The 20995-nt window shown below is 50.9% G+C and overlaps 1 protein-coding gene across 2 annotated transcripts in view; it reads right to left on the bottom strand.

Moving 5' to 3' along the window:
* Nucleotides 1-20995, bottom strand: part of NFATC2 (nuclear factor of activated T cells 2) — an 85000-nt gene that overhangs the window by 53396 nt on the left and 10609 nt on the right. The window contains exons 2-5 of one of the 2 annotated variants that reach the window (XM_077187301.1): nt 15793-16302; nt 14362-14530; nt 3788-3990; nt 1700-1872 (exon numbers count right to left, since the gene is read on the bottom strand). In XM_077187301.1, the coding sequence (XP_077043416.1) occupies nt 1700-1872; nt 3788-3990; nt 14362-14530; nt 15793-16289 (1042 nt within the window). In that variant the 5' untranslated portion in view covers nt 16290-16302. Of the gene's footprint in view, nt 1-1699; nt 1873-3787; nt 3991-14361; nt 14531-15792; nt 16820-20995 lie in introns of both variants that reach the window. The other variant, XM_054644321.2, reaches the window with a different exon arrangement.

The following is a 20995-nucleotide window of genomic DNA, read 5'->3' as shown; positions in this document are numbered from 1 at the left end:
TTAACCAAGGCTCTGCCACAGCACTCACTGCACAGGCAAATTAGGTGTGTGCATACAGCTCAGAAAAATGTGATTTATTCTGCAAACCATGCCTGGATTTCTGCTTGAAATGCAGTGATGGGCACAAACACAACGTGCCATTGTGGAAGGGCCCCAGCAATGCCTGGCTTACTCATGCTTGCTTTTCCTGATGAGAATTTGAGTAGGTGGGGGGTGATCTGTGGGGCTCCCTGTGGGACCCAGGGCCAGCCTCTCCTGCCCTGGGCTGGAGCTGTTTTCCTGCCTGCAGGGTGTAGGAGTTACACCTGGAGCTTCCCCACGCCAGGAGCTCCTCTCTGAGTGCTTCCTTTAGCAAATGGACCTTTGTTCCAGCAGGGACACGTCTGGGGTGGAGGCCACTATTGTTTCAGCCATCTGCTCCCACGGAGGAACGGGACAATTTCCTATGGACAGAGGTGCTGGCTACTCCCACTGCTGTCTCTTCCCCATCACAGTGCCCAGAGGCTTCACTCAGCTGCTAAAACCTTCTGATAGTTGGTACCTTCTCAGAAACACTGCCAAGAGATCATCCATAGCCATCATCCTCTCCCAGCCTTGCCTGGACTATTCATTTGTACTGCTTTTTAAGAAGCTGCCATCAATAATTCACCAGCCAGTTTGATTTCCCACCCAGAACTGGCTTCTCTCATTCTAAGCAGCTGTACTAAGTAAAGTCTGCATCTCAATAAATACAACTGACACATGAGAGACTCAATGGCTTTCTTCACATGACTTATGGCAAGACAGGTTCTGCTAAAGGGGTGAGTCATTCAGCAAAGGCAGAGGAAAACTGTTCATTAGGTATTTGTGAAATCCCCAAACCACAAAAAGGCACCATTTAACAACAAAAAGCATCACAGGATGCACAGGAACCAGTAAAGTGGGTAGAGCCCTTCCAGAAATGACTGTGACACAGGGGGCCTCATCAGAGGCCTCTCTTTCTCAGGATCCAGTCAGTTATAATGAGTGGGAGGTGCAGATTGTGAGCTCACACGTTTATGGGATTTGCACTTCAGAAATCAAAACTGCCGGTTTTCTTCTGTCCCTCAGGGGAATACCAGAACCACCTGTGCTTCAGCCTCCTGAGCTCTGCACCCCTTGGCACTGACAGCTAGAAAAAACAATGCCCAGAATGCACCTGAGCCCAGAATCAGGGCTGTGCCTCCGTTTCAGCTGTGCTCCTGCCACAGCTCAGACCAGAGGACTCCGGTCACTCCCTTGGCACGGGACTGGCCACAGTGCTTGGAGCCAGCCCAGTCTGAGTTCAAACCTCCAGCCACCTGCCAGTTTGTGGAGGACGAGTTCTGATTGGGCCTCCACTCGAAATAAAGCCAGGAAAGCAGACAGCTTGAACACTTCACCAACAGGGACAGCACAGGTGTGTCCCTACACACACCCCATGCTGCTTCCAGGAGAGCCAGCAGGACCCAGCAGCAATGCACTGATAAATGAACTCTGCAACAGCCCCCACACTTGCAGCACAGAGCTTGCTGCCTTCACAAGCCCCCCTGAAGAGCCACCTGCCCCCAAAGCCCTCTGAGGACAGGGAGTGCCTGGAGGGAGGGCAGAGCCGCAGGCACAGCTGGCACAGCTGGCACAGGGGGCAGAGCCAGCCCTGAGCAGGGCAGCAGAGCAGCAGCAGCAGTGCAGGGATACTCACAGCACTCGATGGGGTTGGAGGCCGCCTGCAGGGACACGACCCTGCCGCTGGGCTCGGGGATGTGCACGCGGAACACCAGGCGCACCCGCGTGTTCTTGCGGCCGATGTCGGTCTCGCCCTTGCGCAGCTCGATGTCCGCGTTGCGCAGCTTCAGGATCCCCGCGCAGTCGATGCTGCAACACACAGAGCCCAGCTCACTGCCCTGCCCGGGACCTGCTCCCTCCCCGGGGCTCACAGCAGCTCCAAGGACACGCTCTGCTCGGGATCCAGACGTTCCCAGACACGCAGCACACGAGGGGTGAGGAAAGCCCAGACACGCAGCACACGAGGGGTGAGGAAACCCCAGACACGCAGCACACGAGGGGTGAGGAAAGCCCAGACACACAGCACACAAGGGGTGCTGCTGGACCTCTCCCCGCTCTCTGGCCACAGCAGAAGCTGCTCTCCAAGCATTAAAACCCCAAATCTTGTTTCCCAGTGCTAAGCACAGGAGAGCAGAAGGCAGAGCCCTGCCCAGGGCAGGAGCCTCCATCAGCAGCTCTCCCCAGAGCCCAGCTCCCAGGGACTGCCCAGCACCCCTTCCCTGCCCACAGCTGGGCAGGGCAGCTCAGCCCCGTGGGGAATCACAGCAGCTGGGGCAGCTGGTTACAGAATCCACACTGCCTGCACCAGCCAGGCACCTGGAATTCAGCTCCAAAGCACTGCTGGCTCCTCCTGACTGCTCCAGCCTGGCCCAGGCCACTGTGTCATCTTCCAAAACCCGGGGACATTGTTCCCAGGCAAGGCAAGAGCAGATATTCATTCTCCCATTCACTGTGTCCCTGCACAAAGGGAGGGTGCAGGGAGCAGGATGGGGCTGAGCAGCAATGAAAGGATTAGAATTGCTTCAATCAGCACTGCAACTTAATATTTGGTGTAAGTGAAGATTAGCTTCTCCAGAGTCCAGTGTAACCTTGCAAACATGCCTGTGTTAGGAAAATGTGACAATTATTTGTCAAGCTCAGCAATAGTTCTCAGAGCAGGCAGTGAGTACTGCTATTAAACAGGCACTGCCAGCCCATTTTGATATCAGTTCTAAAAACACATCATTTCTCTTCTCTTGATATGAATTAAAATCACGTTTGGGGAGGTATAAGCCCCAAGCTGCTTCTACACCCACACTGTTCCTCACCCTTACATATGTGCAGGGGTTTATTATTCCAGGGTTCCTTGTTAGGAATGAGGTATATTTTCTAAAAAAATATGAAGAAAGAATGTGGATTTTGCAATGAAGTAGGGGGGCTTAAAAACATAACTGCTCTGCCAATTTTGTCAGGCTCCTCTGAAGGATGGAGATACAGCTCTTCCCTCTGCAGAGCAATCACTCTCATGCCTGGCACACATTCAAGCCTGAAGTTTTCAGACTGGTGCCCACTTCATCCCTCTACCTCCATAAAACTGAAAGGAGTAATACAGACAAGATGTGCCTGTACTTGCTTTTCTGTTAACCTGTTACAAGAGGAGATCTCGTGGCCAGAGCACTTCAGAAGAGATGCTTTGTATTCCATTAAATGTTGTAAAATGCATCCCGCCCTTGCTCCTCACTGTGTCCCTGCAGCACAAGGACCTGAGATTTGAGTCTTCTTTTCCTGAGTGCACTCCAAACCCATTCTGACTGTGAGATGATGGATTAGTGAGACAATGGATGTCCCACCCTGAAGTGTCCAAGGCCAGGCTGGACAGGGCTTGGAGCAGCCTGGGACAGTGGAAGGTGTCCCTGCCATGGCAGGGGTGGCACTGGATGGGCTGTAAGGGCTCTTCCAACCCAAACCATTCTGTGATTACAGCACAGTCACTGCAGAAACTGGAATACAGAGCAGAAGTGCCTGCGTGGTCACCTGCTGGATGGGAACTGTCCCAGCAGCTTTAACCCAGGTGCTTGTAGCTGGTCTTGTAAAAGGGTCTTGCCCTCACAAACCACCCAACGTGCTGGAAAGGGGAGTCCCTCCAGAGCATCACTATTCTTTAAGTGACTCCTTTCCAAAGAGAAAGAACTTCAGTGCCAACTTCATCCACCTCAACCTTGTTAACAAAAAGAAATCTACTTACGTTGCTTTCATGTTGTTTTTGGGTTCCAGGGGGATCTCGAGCACCTTGGTGTTGCCAATGATCTTCTCGTAGCTGGTGGTGGTGACGGTTTTGCCCGTGATGCGATGCACCTGGTAGAAGGCGTGGGGCTTCAGGATGCGCTCATCCGCCGTGCCAATGAAGATCTGCAGCCCCAGGGGCTTGTTCTCCATGTACCCGTGCAGCTGGCAAGACATGGAAACTGCTGTCACACACCGGGCCTGCAAAGCCCTCAGGAAACCAGGGAGGTTTGCAGACATGTACAGATGTATAAATGTGGGTATCTGCACTGATACACTGCTCGTGGAAGTTCATCCTTCCCACAGCTGCTGGTTCACCTTCAACCATGCCTCTTACATGATATTAAAACACCACCTGTACAGGTAGAGATGGCATTTTGGATCTGGGACTGAACAGCACAAGGATGGCTTAGTTGACCTCAGAGCCTGGGGTTGCTAGGCCTCAAGGACACACATTATTCTGTCTTCTTTGTTGTTTTTTTCACAAACACCATTTGCTGCAAGGAAACCAAAATGCCTCCATAGAGCAGGGAGACAAGGAAATTTCTCCTTCCTTATTAATGTTCAAAATTACAAATCAAACCATTCTAAATTTCTCACATAACCAAAAATGAGAACCAGACATTTATCTACCACATAGCCAGGGATCGAGCTGAAAGGGAACTTTATGGCCTGAGACATGCCAAATTTGTTTTCAATTACTCTGTCCACATACAAAACCTTGATGAAGCCATACAAAGCAAATAGTACTGGAAGATCAGAGAAAAGGAAGATTAAGCTAATGGTATTCATAGCCAAACCAGGGTTTTTTTCCTTTTTTTTTCTTTTCACCAGTCAGCAGGAGGTATCCTTGCACATAAGGATTAATTCCCCCCTGGAAGGGGACCACATGCAGCATCAATGCAGTGCTGGCAGCCTTCCTCCAGTGTGGCAGATGTAAGTGACACTCACTCACTCTCCAGAGCCACCACTCCTCACCCAGCACACACTCTGGAGCCAGCAAAGCCAGGGGCTGTGCCCCAGAGACCCCCAGGCAGGGCTGAGGGAGCAGCCTCCCCTGCACAGCATGAACAGCTCCAGGAACAGCTCCACTGAAGGCACCAGGCCCTGGGCAGGGGCTGTGCAAGAGCAAACTGCAGAGCCCAGCCCAGGCACAGCCCAGACTATCCCACACCTCGCTGGCACCAGCGTTCTGGAGATGGGCAGGAGGGGAACGGGGCAGGAGGCTCTGTGCAAGCCTTCAGCTGCCTCTGGGAGCCAGGAGAGGAGCAGGAGGCTCTGTGCAAGCCTTCAGCTGCCTCTGGGAGCCAGGAGAGGAGCAGGAGGCTCTGTGCAAGCCTTCAGCTGCCTCTGGGAGCCAGGGGAGGAGCAGGAGGCTCTGTGCAAGCCTTCAGCTGCCTCTGGGAGCCAGGGGAGGAGCAGGAGGCTCTGTGCAAGCCTTCAGCTGCCTCTGGGAGCCAGGAGAGGAGCAGGAGGCTCTGTGCAAGCCTTCAGCTGCCTCTGGGAGCCAGGGGAGGAGCAGGGAACTGGAGCACCAGGGCTGGTACTGGAGACACAGCATGGCCAGGATTGTGAGAAATACAGCAGCAGCCACGGGCACATTTGGAAAAGGATAAAGCAGATGGGAGATGAAAAGCAACAGAGGCCAAAATGACAGATCTGCTGGGAACAGGCACTGATGGAGGAGTCAGGCTCTGCTGATCCACAGCCCAGATCCACTGGGCACCACACAGAAACTCACCCTAAGCACAGGGCTTTCAAAATCCAGCCTTTCCTGGCCTTCAGTGCAAAGCCCCTGTATCACCAAAAGCCATCCTGTCTGCACAAGGGGTGAGGGAAGAGCAGCTTTTAAGCACTGAGTGTGTTTATTGTCATGCCTGACAGAGTAATTCTTGGTGGAGCCAGCTACTACAAGGAGAGCATCCTTTGGACAGGAGGGGTTATTACAGTGACAGCAAAGCAGCTTTTGCTCTCCCCTCTGTACTGGCAGAACAAAATCCCAGAGTTATGGGTGGGAGACTGAAAGGGAGGAAAACAGATAATAAATTACAAAAGAAAATCTGCCCCCAGTGAGCACAGTCAGTAGCAGCTGTAACAGAACTGGCTACATACACAGGGTTTCATACTGGCCATCTTTAAAAGTAATTTTAAGTGGTGTTTGCTCATGTGCAGAATGAGTTCCCAAGACAAAACTGCTCATGGTTGTCCAATAATGTGCATGCCTGTGGGTGTGTGTTGTATAAATGCATACAGACTTAAGGAAGAGAAGAATTGATTCCCTGTTCATAGGGCACTGTCTGTATCATCTGCTGGCCCAGGGGCATAAAACACACAGTAAAAGGCCTCCTGATCCTCCACAGAACCAGATTTTAAATCAGTTTGGTCAGTGGAAGAAAATTACTTCTTTTTTTTTTTTGTTATTTATGATATTATGGCAATGCTCTGGGATGATGTAATTGTAAAATCAGAATAGCATTATAAAATGCAAATACAAAGAGAAAAAATATATGTAAAAGAGTCAAGTGTCCCCATTTAAAAGGGTTTATCCTTGAGCTAATTGATTGCATTTTCAGGGCTAATATATTGATCATTTACCATAACCATCTCCATCTACCTTTCACTTGCTACAGTAGGATGACTATGGAATAAAAAAACCAGAGATGAACAGCTCACAGAAACACTCCAGGAACTTGAAAATCAGAGTTTTACACTCATCTTCACCACCAATTTAGCACAGCTCCGGTCATGTCACAGCAGCTCTCTCTTTACCAGCACCAGGGAACAGTGATGCTCCCCCTGCTCAGCAGGGACAGAGCGTAGAGAAAATTCTGTGAGCTAGAATGAATGAATATATCAAAGCTATGCTTCAGAGATATGTCTCTTCTTAAAGCTGAACTGCTGAGGATTGTCACTGTCAATAGACACTCACCTCCATTACACCAGGCAGCTGCTTTAATATCTAACCAAAGCACCAATCTTTTCCTTGGAGAAGCAAAGGTGGAATAAATTTGACCCTTAAACAAACCTTGAGAAGTGAAGATTTAAAATGCTTTTTAAAATACTAACTTTGAAATTCATTTTTTCCTCCCTTATCGACAAGCAGGCTGCTCTAAAATCTCCGTGTTTCAGTGTTGTTCTGCTCATCAGAGCTGCTCCCTCCAAGCCCTTCCAGGGGAGCACCAGCCCCACACCAAGGTGTGCCTTCACTCTTTCTCACTTCTCTTTCCATGAAGAAAACAAAATCATCTGGATTTCAGTTTCAAGAGAGCGAGGATCAAGAAAGATTTATGAATACAGAACTCTGGGAGGAAATATTTTTGTGCATTATAAGGTGACCTATTCACAATAAAACTCCCCCAAACTGTATACAGATCGAGTTGGAAAAAACCCAACTCCTTTGAGTCACATTTGCCACAAGGGGAAAGAGAAGCCAGACATGATGTGTACCTTTCCATACTCTATTTTGGGACTTTAAGATCCTATTTCTTTCAGTTGAAAGATTTTTCTTAAACTTTGCTTTTGCCTAACTCTTACAATATTAACACAGCCAGACATGGGCTGGTCTGTGACCTGAGGAAATGCAAAGCACTTTGGCAGATAAACAAATAACATCATTCCGAAAACAAGGAGACTTTTCTTGTTTGGTTTGCTGCTATGATTGGGTTCCTAAACAAAATGGAAATGTGTGGCCCGATTAAAAGCATCATCTCACCTCTAGAGAAATCAAATTCATTCTGCACTCCATCCATGGATCAATACCAGTCAAATTTGGGAAAGGGGAGGATTTGAGTGCCATTTGCAGAAGGCACTTGTGCAATTCTGCATGCAAAAATGAGCAGATGTGCCCTTAGCTGCTGAGTTTGTTCAGTTACACACCCAACACCACCCTGTGATGGCCCTGGCACTGCAGCCATCAGGAGCACACATCAGGCATGTGAAACACTTCTCCTGACCTGCTCCAAAACTCAGATCTCCCCACAAACTGAGACCCCAGCTCCAAATACACAGCACTTAAAGCCCAGGTGTTAATTCCCTCCTAAACCATTCCCGACCCAGTGCAGAGATGACCCAAACCCTGCACCCAAGCAGCTGGCAGTGCCCCTGGCCAGGGGATGTGAAACACAGGGTCACTGCTGTGCTGCACAAAGAGCAGAGCTCTGCACAGGTGAAGGCTGCAACACTGCTCAGCTGAGCTGGAATCGAGGGATGCATTGACAGCAGAGTCAGAAAGCAAGGCAAATTCTTTAAAGATTCTGTAGGTGATCATCTGTAGATAACAACATACCTATACAGGGGGAAATCAGTGCAATTTTGAAATTTAGATCTTTTAATCTGGGATATGCTTTCTTGAATTTAAATATTATTATAATTTATGTTGAATTACATTATTAGCAGGAAGAAGAGGGATTCATAGAAAATAAATATGCTAACTTTTTTTTATTCTTACCCAGAAGCCAGGCCAGAGAGGGGCAGTGATTTCCTAGGTCCTGCAGAGGATGAGCAGCCAAAGCCCAGTGAGAAACCCGTGGTGCCTTGTGCCCTGCTGCAGGGGATGCTGACAGGGGATGCTGACCCTGTCCTGCAAGCACCCCAAACTGGCACTTCAGGCACCGCTCAGCAGCTGCAGCACCTCAGTTCCCAGCAGTATTGCAAGCTTTACCTGTTCACTGCTGGGCTGCAAGCCAAATTTTCTTGGGGATTTCTGGTTTGGCTGCTGCACATCAAAATCCTCTGTGCAGTGCTGGCTTTGCACGATAAGAGCAGCAGCATCTGCAACTGGTACTGGTGTGCTTGAAGAGCCCCAGTAAGAGCCTGTGTGGACCAACTGCTCTGGAGAGTACAAGGGAGTCATTTATTTCCCTTTCACCCCAACAGAGCTCTGCCTGTGGGTCTTTCTCCCCGGGATGGACAAAGCTGCATCTTTCAAGCACTTTCCTGTCTAGACAAGGCAAGCCGTGGCCAGGAGGGAAGTATAACCGTGGGGAATGGATTCTCTAGGCTTGGGGGTTTTATCTGCTCGAAAGCACTCGGCAAGCCGCTCTCGGAGCCCAGGGTGAGCCGGGCTTTGGTCCGTGCATCTCCGGCTGTGTCCCTGGAGTCCCTGGGGATGTGCGTGTGTGCGGTCAGCTCGGCGATTCGAGCTCATCCCGGCCGGCAGAGCCGGGCGAGCAGCGTTCAACGAGAGGCGAGCACAGAGCCCTGAGAATTCGCTTCCTCCCGGGGCTCCCTTCCTGCTGCCGTGCCCGACACCAGCGGGGCTGCTCCGCCCCGGCACCGCTCCCCGAGCTCTCCCCGGGCCTTTCGGACCCTCCCAGAGGATGCTCTGGGCCGACGGCCCCGTTTCTGCCCCCCCTTCCTGCTGCAAACGGCTCCAGCCTCGGATTTGGATCGTTAATCCCCATCGTCAATACCCGCTGACCACAAGGATTTTCTTGGGGAGGTTTTTGCTCAACAATACTCGTAGCGAGATGGAAAATGTCACTGCATTGTCTAGGGGAGAGTGGCATATCAATAACTGTCAGGCATTCAACAAAGACCTCGTCCAGCCACTGTATCATGTAGCAGCTCCTCTGCCTGCTTCACTTAGAGCTGACATTGAGCAACAAAGCCCAATCTTCTCACATGGTTTTGTTCAATTTAATGTACTTGGGACACTGCAAAAGAACTCAAACCAGAAGGAAATCTTTGCCTTAGTTCCTTTTGCTCCCTACCAAAGCTGTCTAAAAAGGCCTCTGTAGACAATCCTTTGAACATCTGATTCTGCTAAATTATAGTTTTTTGATACTCAGTTTTAAGTGTTTCTTATTTTGGTGACAGTTTAGTCAAAATTCCAAGGGTTGAATCTCGTTTGCTCTGCTGTTTCTTACAGTAAATGACAACCAGACTCCCCCTCAGTGTCTTACTGGGATTGCTGCTTTCAGATGGGGTTAATATAATAATAATTAATGTCTCTGTCTGGGACAGAGACAGCAGCCCCTGGAAGAAAGCAGTCAGGAGGGTTTGCTCCTGCCTGACCTCACGCCGCAATGTAAGCAAGTTGTTTCCTCTCTGGGCTCCAGTTTCCCTGCCCCTGTGAAGAGCTGCTCCTGTTTTCAGGATGCTTTGGCTATCTCAGATGACAGTTTAAAAGAAGAGGCACAAAGCATCTGTCCATGTGCAGGGAGGAGGATTTGGAGCTCTCATTTTCACAGCTGGCTAAGAAAACCAACTGTGCCATTAAAGCACTCCATGACAAAGGAGCTAAACCTCCCCAGCACGACAGAACTCACTGTGCCACCAGGAAACCAGAGGGTGAAAATTTGATGATTTTGACACAATCACACTGGGGGAGTCCCTCAGCACGGAGCTCTGGCACCAGTTAGCAAAGCTGGACCCTTGCCAGCTGTCAGAGGCACTGTGGAACAGCCCCAGCCCAGCTGGAGCGGAGCAGAGGGTGGCAAAGCAGGGCTTTTCTAAAACCTCACCTTCCTCTGCCACACTCAGCTCATCCTTCCCCAGGAGCATCCCCTGTGCCACCCTGGTGTGCCACAAAACTTGACAGCAGCCATGGTGACAAGGGCACTCCAACTGCACAGACATCAGTCTTGAGAGAGCAAGGGAGAGCTGGAGGCTCAGCTGGGCAGGGAAGCCCAGAAGCAGAGAGCTCTGGTGGGAATTTACAGGACACTGCCCACCCTGTGTGAACTCCTCCTGAGGATACTCCAGCAGGCTCTGGATGGGGTGAGCTCTGTGCTGGAAGTGCCCACGTGTGAAATTCCAGCTTTGCTTTACAGCACACTGACCCCCTCTGCACAGTCCTGAAGTGAGAACCTACAGGAAATCATTATCTTGCATCTCCCTCTTCCAGGAGTATTTGTGACCCACAAAACCTGCACAGGCATCCCCCTCAAACCAGCTGGTACACGCTGCTTCCCCTCACCTCTGCCAAAACTCCTCTCCATCAAAAGCTGTGTATTCTCAGTTAGGCTCAGAAGTTTCAGTGAGAGCTTTCCATTCACCTCCACTCAGAATCATAGCCATGCCTGCAGCACAGCACGGGGCTGCTGACCTACCCTCACATTTGATGGCATATTGGTTCTGGAGAGAATTTCCCAGATGCAGCTGAATTCTCTGGTTTGGCCGCCGCACATCAATCCCTGCAGCAGCACGGGGAACAGCAGTAAATAAACCCAGGGCCCAGAGCTCAAAGCTCAAGAGGCCCCTGCAAGGATCCCGCTGTGCAAACAAGCCCTGTAGGCCTGCAGTAAATCAGGTGTGAAAGGTGCAGGTGCTTTGTGACACCAAAAGCCCTGCAGGAGCCAAAGCCAGCTCCAGAGCAGGCCAGGGTGGCTCGAAGATGCTGTGCAGCACCAGCCAGCTCCAGCACAGCCTGGCCTTGCCCTGCCCTGCCCAGGGGCCTGGGGAAGGTTGGGACAGGATAAACTCAGCTGCTGGGATGTGCCCTGGGCAGCAAACCCTCTGGGAGGGCTGACAGGGTTTCAGCAGCAGCGGCCCCACGTGTGAGAGTGTGAATCACCCCATGAGCTGTGATTTGGTTTTGAGTTTCCATCAAAGGCTCTGGTTTCACTAACACACCAATGAATTAGCTGAATGTTGGAAGTCACATACAGTTAAAAGTCAGAGCCCCATGGGAAGCCCAGGCTAAGAAACAATGTCTCCTTTGACTGTGAAACCACAAGAAAACACAGACGGCAAAATTCAAATATAAAAGGAAAGTGGAACATACGTTTGTTATTGTAAAGCAGCTCCTGTGAGCTCCACTAACAACTCTGCCATTCCAGTTTCTTTTTAATAAGAAAAATAAAAAGAAGCAGTGAAAGCCACCACAATTTTTAAAGTTAAACCCAGGGGAACGTTGGGCTGGCTGTGGTGAACAGGAGCCCCTCTCTGCACAGCTTTCCTGCTTGGGAGAGGAGAAGTGAGGGGGAGCCTGGCACACAGGGCTGGAGGGGCTGGGGGTCCCTGTGCCTGCCCCTGCCCTCACCTGAGCACTGGGGTTTGGCAGCCCTGCCCTGCATTTGGATGTTGTACCAAGGTAAACAGTGGGTATTTAACCTCTGCCATTCCACTCCAGGACTGTGTTTGCTCTGCCATCCCCATCCCAGTCACATCCACAAGCTCTTTGCACAGGAGCAGCCACTGCCTTTCCCAATGGACAGGCTCCTGCACAGCCTTGACTGGAGCAGCTGGGTACAAATAAGCAGCTTTGGGAAAAAGAGCTGGGAACCAAACGTGCCTCCCCCTGCTCTGTGGTCTCAGTGACTGGGGGGACCTCAGGATGGAAGGATCATGGAAACTTCACCTTTGTCCTGGCTACAAAGCATCTCCTGGCTATTCTCAGCACCTTAACATCCAGGGGATACTCACACCCCTAAAACCTGAGCTTCCCTACAGTTAACACAAGCTGTAAACTCCTCCCAGGAGTGACTCAAACACCTGAGCTGGGAGCCTGTGCTCCTCCATGGGACTCCACACGGCCCTGAATTCAGACAGGTGAACATTCCATGGCATGCAGGGCTTCTCCCCCTCCTCCTGGCACAGCCAATGTCCCACTCCACCTGTGCTGCTCCCTGAGGCTTTGGCCACCAGCCCTTCCCTGCCATGCTGGGGTGCACCACTGGTGCAGAGCCTGGGCACAAACTCGGGGCGTGACACGTGAAGAAGAGGAAGCAGCATCAGAAAGATAAACCACAAGATAAGGCTTGGAGGATATGAGATCTGCTGGTTTGTAGCTTCAGAGCACCCAAAAGAAGAAATCTGCATGCAAAATGCATTTTCCAAAAAATAAATATTGCAGGGCAGCACTGTGCTGCAAAAACCAGCCATGACCTCTTCTGCCAGCAGGTTCAGCTGGGTAATTAGTCACATGAAGGGTTAATTGAAGGCTTTTTTTAAATCAGATTTGTTTCAAAAGGGATTGTGTTTTAGAAAAAATATTCTGTTTACATCTAACAAGGAGACAAAGTTAAGCTTCACAGAGGGGAAAGAAAGAGAGAGGGGAAAAAAACCAGATCCCCCAAAGCCAAATAACTTCTAACATGAAAACTTTGGATTTTACTAGCCTCCCCCAGTCTGAGATGTCATAAACCATACAGGTGCAACTATCTCATTACTTGGCATCCATATGAACCTGGTTATGTTCAAATGAACACAAATTCAACAAATACTTCCAGCTTTACAAGAAACCTTCAGAAAGAAACTGTCCATATTTTCCCCAGATGCAGGCCCAGCTGTGCAGAGGCACATCTGCTTGGGGAACTCAAGTGGACATTTGAATTTATAGTTTTAGATCCTGAAGCTTGATGGCAAATTATGATAAAACTAGCAATATTGGTTCCTGTCCTCAACAGAAAATATAAATGCCTCTTTGATTGATATTGATTGCAGGAAGGAAACAAATTCTATTTCCCCATGTCACAAAAAGTCCTTCACTGCAATAAGGACCCTGTTGATAGGGATACCTTGGGAGGGTAAGTGATACTGTAGCTGCAGCCCAACTGAGAAAGGAGCAAGTGCTGATTGGTATCATTCCTGCTTCCAGGCAGCTTCAAACACACCACAGGAGGCTGTGAGCTTGTCAGACCCAAACCAAAAAGCCTGCATTACTGAGGTATGGCAAATGGGACTGCTGTTTATTATTACCCTGCACGCTTTACTCAAATACCCAGGCCATACATGTACATCCAGCTCCATCAAAGCAAACAAATTCATTGATTTAACAATTTATGGCTTGATTTTAAAAGGGGGTGAGCCTGCAGGGGAATACTGAACATATGCTTGAAGTTAAGTACAAATCAGCCCAGTGAAATTAGTGGTATTGATCACATGCTTGAAATTACACATAAATGTTAATGTTTTCCTGGTTCCTGCAAGCCCTGAGTGTGTCAGGAACATCTGTGGGATGCAGCCAACTTTGTTTAGTGAGGGCTGAAGCTGTGGCTGACCTGTTCAGCTTCCACACATCATTCCAGCACTCTCCCAGTGACACAGCACAGCCCCGACCCCAGCCTGGCTTTGGCTTTCCTTCAGGAAACATGGGCTGAAACCAGGGGAAATGAGGGAAATGACTGATGTGCCCCCACTTGGCTACACTGCAGCTACTCAGCCAGTATTTTATACCACCCTTTGAAAGGTGAAGGAAAAGCTGTTCACACTCCAAACAGAAGAAGGCTTCAGCTCATTCAGCTCTCAGGTCAGCAAAGGGACAAATTCGTTCTCTCCACCACTGGCAGCCTGAGTTTTGCTCACTTGTTTCAGCAGTGACTTCCCAGGCACCTCATGACAGTCGTGACAGGGGATCACACAAGGTTTATACAGCCCAGAAAAGGCAGCAAATACATTGCCCACGTTTCTGAGCTTTCAGAAGCCAACCCAAATCAACCTTCCCAAAATCCTGGACCTCACCACGGCTCAGCTCACACCCTTTAAGCACATCCCAAAGCTCACAGGGCGCTCCTCTTTCAGGGACAGCCCCCAGCGAGCATCTCAGAGATGAACTTGCCCCCCTTTTCCTCCAGGAGATCCCCAGAGCCTTACCTGGACCACGGGGTGGCCCCCGGTGGGAGCCTTGACGGCGCCGCGGCTGCCCTCAGTCTCGTAGTGCGCGCGGTGGTGGGGCTTGGGCTGCACCTCGATGCGCAGCTCGTAGGGGCCAGACTGGCTGCACAGGGGCCACTCCAGGGGAGGCAGGGACTGCACGGGCAAGCTGGGACACAGAGAGACACACACACCGACAGGGAAACTCCTGAGAACCTCATTTCTCAAAGCCTGCTCCCTCCTTCCTCCCAGCGCCCCACCTGAAACCTTCGGGAGTCTGCTTGAACTCCCGTGAGATTCTGCTGCACTGCTCACACCTGACTGCGAGCTCTGCTGAGAAGACAATTTCTGTGGGCCCATCTCCTTGCAGAAGAGGGCAAGATATTTCTGTTTCTTAAACAGAAATACCTGTAGCAGTTACATTTTTTCAAAGATCCCCCTCTTTTATCTTGCTTTTGCTGTGCGTCTCCAACTTGGATCACAGCATAGGTATTGTGAAATATTAACTCCATTTGCCACTACCTACCAGCTGTGTAAATTAACAGTTGTTACAATTTCCATAAATATTAAAATGCACATCAATAAAATGCTAAACATTCTTACCTGGTACTAGTTTTCCTGTTATGAAAATACATAAGGGTTTATGACATGAAATGAATACACTGCAAGGTACAACTAAGGCCTGCACCGGATTTTAAGCCACTCTCACTCTGTGAGCAGAGGCTGCTGCCAGGACCGGTCTGACAAGGCAAGGAAGTCACAGCCTGTGCTCTTTCACTCCCAGTTTGTGTTCAGCAGGTCAGGAACAGCCTGGGACAACCTCAGTGCCAGCAGGATGGCACTGACAGGGTGCCAGCAGGGACTGAGAGCAGAGTCACACACTTGGCACCCTCGGTCCTGCCACATGCCACAGAGCCAGACAATGGAGGGCTGAGATTTGGGCTAAGGGACAACTGACAAAGTGACAACCAACACTACGTCACCAGAGCCGACCAAATGCTCAGTCTGACCTGGAGCAGTGAGCTCTGTTTGGAACCAGGCATTACTTCAAGCATTTTCGTCCTTGAAGGAAATTTGTAAGTGACTTTACAGAAGAAATCCCACTATTTTAAAAGCAGCAGGATGGCACCAGAGTGTTCAGCCTTTGTCAAAGGCTGTCTGCAATCTGCTATTTACACAAATCATTTGGAAATTTGTAGTGTACTGTGCTATCAATTAACCTCTTTGGTGATGTTTATTCCAAGCCCTGACTTTTTTATCTCAGAATCCTGTGGACCAGGCTCCCATTAACCAGTGCTGTCCCTGAGCACCCAGCTCTGGCCTGCAGCAGGACCTGCCCAAGAAAACCCTCCCTAGGGATCATCAGCCGTGACAGAGGACACCAAACCATGAAAAAACACGGAAAGCACGCCCACAGGAAGCATTGCATACCTGCAGATTGGGATTGCAGGCACCAGCTGCTTTGTCCAGGATGGAGGAACCAACAGAATGGATTCTGGAGCCGAGTTTCTCCTGTCCTCCTGCTCACAGGGCCCGTGGAAGTCGACAGTCTGAAAGACGTGACACGGAATGCTGTTTTTGTGGGAAGACATGGGTGAAGGATCGGGGCTGGTTTTCCAGATCTTCGTGGGGACGCCACAGGAAGGATCCGTGGGAAGGCTGCTCATAGCATCCATGGGAAGGGCAGCACTGGCCAGCTGTGTGTAAGTGGCTGCAGAGGTCTCTTCTCTCGGGGGCAGGCGAGGAGAGGCCTGTGGAGAGGGGCTCCGTGACTGCCGGGGCGAGGAGCAGGGCAGCTGGGCGCTGTAGAGCCCCGTGCAAGAGAACCTCCGCTTTGCACCTGGCGACGAGGACCTTGAGTTGGGACAGGGAGATGGTGAGTGGCGTCCCAAGCAGGCTTCCTCCGTGGTGCTTGTTCGTGGTGACATTATTGGAGAGGTTCTAGGAGAATAATGAGTATGGATGTTTTGAAACTGTGGACAAAGGTCATCACTAGGACCATTATTTGGTGAAACACATGGAGACGTGCAAGGAGATACATTTGTCTCTGAAATGAAACTTGCAGAGGAGCCGCTACTAGCTGGGCTCAGACACAGTGGTTCTCTGTAGCCCTCAAAGCCAGGGACAGGCAGGGTAACCCTCGGGCTAGTGGTGGCTGAGTTTGGCTGATGTTCTGCCAACAGAACATCTGTGTCTCTGCTGCGGAAGGGGCCCCCCGAATGAATCAGTTCATGATATGGAGTTATTTCAATCCTAGGGCTCGGAGCAGAGGCCCCTGCAGCGTTGGCAGGGTGTGTAGGTGTTGGCCCTATGCTATCTGGCTGTCCATATCTGCCCATGGGATCTGCAGGAAGGTTAGGAAAAGGCAGGGGGCATGGCTTGAGGCCACAGTCCAAGACATCATGAGCGTATGTAACTCCAGAGGGTGGGCTGTTGGTTTTATGTGGAGTCGGTTCTTCTGGAAAAAGAAGGGTCTCTTTAAGACTGTAAATATTGTTACAGAAGCTGAGCAATCATGGATTAAAAAAATGCATATTTATAAACTGGCTGTGATCTGATATTAGCTTATTATTTAATTCTTGTTCACTGCAGTTAATGCCTGTGAGAAGTACTGGATTAAGAGCCAGGGAAGCTCAAGTGCTCAGGGCAGGTGCAGCATGGACAGAAGCACTGCAAACACCTCCAGCCAGGCTCCTGCTGCCTGAGCCTCACCTGAGGGATCCCCTGGGCAGGGCAGCAGCGTGTCAGCCCCTCTGTCCAAGGGACACCCCAGGTGCTGTGACTTTGGTCACATTTTGCCAACCGGGAGCTGGACTGAAACCAGCACATCACAAAATCGCTTCCAAACAGGTCTACATAAAACCAAATGTTGAGGAACAGCTTTTGGAGAAGGGAGAAACACCTTCTTTACACAGCCAAACCCAGCCCCGAAAGGCTTCATGAACCAAAGCTGAGCTCAAACTCTTACATTGAAAAGTCAGTTCTGTGTGATGATTTGTTTGGCTCTGTGTCATGACAGCAAGTTTGGTGACGGGTTTCATGTGAGTCAGAAAACACATTCACAAATATTTGTTAGAGAAGAGAGGGGGAGAAAGAATCCAGCCCTGTGGTTAAGGGCAATCACATTCCAATTTCAGCCCAGAGAACATTTTCAGACAGGGAATATAAAATACACAATAACAAGTAAGTGTTCAGTAGAACTCCCTCTCTGCTGGTACCAAAAGTCCTCAATTTGCAGAGATTCCCATTTTGCAAACTCTGCCCAGCTTGCAGAGCACAGGGATGATTCCAGGGACACAGAACTCCTACCAGCACTGCAGAACCCAGCTCCAGTCTGGTCCCAGCACCCGAGGGTGTGCAATGGCAGTGGCATCCCAGACAGCAGAGCCATGGCAGGTATTCCCATGGACATCAGCCCCTGGAGCTGAAGAATATTTGTCATGACATAAAAACATGCAAAACATTACCAGGATTTGTATATGTTTTAAAGATTTCAGTGTATCCAGCAGGAAGTACCTGAAACAGCTCCACAATTTGGGATTAATTCACCCTATCTGCTCGCTCTGGGCACAGATCAGTGCATGTCACAGGCAGAGGGTTTCATTTAAATATTTAAATTACTGCTCCAGCATTTTGTCTAACATCTACATGGCATTAGACAGCAATTCCCATGAGAAAATACCATACAGAAAGCCAGGCAGGAGCTGACTGAGCTTTCTGCAAAAGTAGCAGAAGTTCCCAGTGAAACTTCTACATGCAGAGAGATTCTGACTTATTTTCAGCGGGCTTCTGTTCATTTTCAGGAACTGCTGAGCCTTTGTGTTCAGTGGGAAACCCCAAGAGCCGAGCAAACAAACCAACACACAGAATGGCTGGGCCAGGAGGGGAGCTGCACACGACAGTCCAGCTTGCACATTTCTTAAGGTTCCCTCTGGCTTTTAATCCCAGCACACAGCTGGTTTGGGGATAGGAAAACAGCAACGAGTCACTGAATTGTGAGCCAAACGTATTTTTAGCGCCGTTGATTTCAGAGCTTTGGCACTCAGGAGCAGTGTGTCATCCCCATCACTCAGGTCTGACACATCAAGCCTCGAGATTGCTGCTGAGATTCCCTTTGAACAGAACTCGTCATGTCTGCACAATGAGCAGAGAAACACACCCCCCACAACCTCAGAGCACGGCTCCCACAGCTCTGGGGACAACCAGCCCCTTCCCAGCTGACACCAGGGGCAAAACCAGCCCCAGGCAGAGCCAGGCTGGATGCCAGGCTCGAGGCAGGATTGGTGCACCAGCAGGAGCAGAAACCTCTCCATGCTGAACAGCTTCACCTCAAGGAACAGGTGAGCCTTTCAGCTCCCCATGCAGCACAGCCACAGCTAAGGCTGCCCCCCACACCTTAAACTGAATTATCTGTGCCAGGTACAACTGGTACACAACCAAAACTCAACACAGCAGCAAAGCCGGGGGGGAGGCTTGTGTTGGGTATGGGAAAAGCAAATGTATTTGTACGTGCACGTGTAATTTTAAAAGTCTGCTGAATAAAGAACACACCCCTTCCTCGCAGGGACAGCCCAGCAAAACCGGGGCTTCAGACAACCCACATTTTCCCATCCTACCCCTGAAACCCCGTGTTTCAAAGAGCACTTTCACCGTGGCGCTGCCCCTCCCGCAGGACCCACGTTGCAGGTGTGAATAACAACGCTCACACACACAGAGCAAGCCCCAGCCTGCCCCGGCAGCGGGCACAGCCCGTGCCGAGCAAACACCCACAGCTCCTGTGCAGAGCAGTGTTTATTTACCTTCCCCGCATGGCGAGCTGTCAGTGCCCGGGCCCGTGGGCACACAAAGCCTGCCCCGAGCCGGGGAGAGGCTGAGCCGGACTCACGGGCACGGCTCGGGGCCGCGGGAGCTGCAGAGGCACAATGCAGGCTCTGTCCCCACGGCAACGCCGGGGATGCTCCAGCGGCTCTGACCTCACCGGGCAGGGATGCGGGCACCGCGCTCAAACAGCGGCGGCTGCTCCCACAAATCAACGGCTCTTCCACGGAAATCAGCAGCAATGCTGCTTGTTGCTTCAGCACGAGGGGACTGGCTGCTCTGCTCCAGGCAGCTCGGCTGAGGTCAGGAATCTGCTCGAGGAAAGGGCAGGGCAGAGCCAACAGCCCCGGGACAGGAGCATCACCAGCAGCAGCAGCAGCTGCCTCTGTGAGCAGCGTCCAGCCCTGCCTCTGTGAGGGGCACAGGATGCTGGCCAGCAGCTCAGCTGCTTTCTCCCTGCCCTTGCAGATGCCAGTGGGGACACAGAGCCCAGGACACAGCAGTGGCTCCAGGCACATGGCCCCAGCACCACTCAAACTTCTCCCTGAGCTGCCAAGGCGAGCTTGGGTAGGAGCTCAGGGCAGCAAACTTCACAGTGCTGGCCCTCTGCCACACTGGGATGGCAGGGAACAGCCCTGCCACCCTCCAGCTGGGCTCCCAGGGAGGGAGAGCCCTTACACAGAACAGGTATGGGATGGATCAGCCCAGCAAAGGTGTTTTCCAAGGAATGAAGTAACTCAGAGATAAGCTTTGTTCCCAAGGCTGTGCCACCATCCAGGGTTCATCCATTTCTGCATTTTGCATCCCAGAACACAGCCTGCAATACTCCAGCAAAGCACTGGCCTCTCCACTGCTCTTCTGATGGATATCTCAGACAGCTCTCAGCATGGGCAGCTCCAGCACTTCCCCCCTCCCTGCACTCAAGCATTTCCCAGCCTGAGGTTTCACTGCTGATTCACCCTCTGATTCAGTACCAAAAGATCCTTCTGCTTTCACAGGGGGGTTAAAAGAAAGCGAGTCTCACACCCAGGCAGCACTGGCACCTCCTTGGGCTCTCAGTCAGCTTTGCTGTCAGCAAACACCCTTCCCTGTGTCACTCAGCTCCTCTTCCCAGAGCAGTGTGGCCCAAGCCCTCTGGGATCCCCCCCAAACTGCCCACGAGCTGCCAGCTCTCACTGCCCCGTATTCCCACAGGTCTCAGCCCCACGACTGTCTCTCTCACCACAGCAGGGTCTGGATGCTCCTGTACTGCAAAGAACCCCCAAGGAACTCCTCTGGCCAGGCCCAGGAAGGGTGCAGGCAGCCTCCCCAGGGGGAGACCCTCAGCAGTGCCCTTAGGAACCCAGGGAGAGCTGAACCACAGGTGAAAGAGATCAAGGGATTACAGTTCCAAAGGACTTGACCCCTGATTTACCAAACCCTCTTTCACACATCTCTGAACGGCAGAAAGGAAAAGGAAAAGGCTCCCCAAGGCCAGGGCCACAGCAGTGTGAGCACACATGGCTTGGGGAGGGCCACCCTGCACTGGTCTGAAACAAGGCAGCGCCTTCAAAGCCACCACTCGGCCAAATGTGACAATTAGCATGAAATGAGGGAATAAAGGCCCACCCAGCAGCTGCATTCCATGCTGGGTTTATCCAAACCATCCTCTAGGAAAAGCTAAAGATAGCCCTGTGCAGGCCAGGGGCACAAGTTGGGCTCTGACCTCACATCCGCTGGCTGCAGCTCCCGGGATTTAACTGGAGTCCCTTACTTGCATAAGGAAAATAGTCGATTTTCTTTTTTTAATTAACTTGCTTATTGTCATTTGAAGGGG

Source organism: Agelaius phoeniceus, chromosome 17 (genome assembly GCF_051311805.1).
Source record: "Agelaius phoeniceus isolate bAgePho1 chromosome 17, bAgePho1.hap1, whole genome shotgun sequence".
NCBI classification, from domain to species: Eukaryota; Metazoa; Chordata; class Aves; order Passeriformes; family Icteridae; genus Agelaius; species Agelaius phoeniceus.
This window is presented reverse-complemented; position numbering and strand designations above follow the sequence as displayed.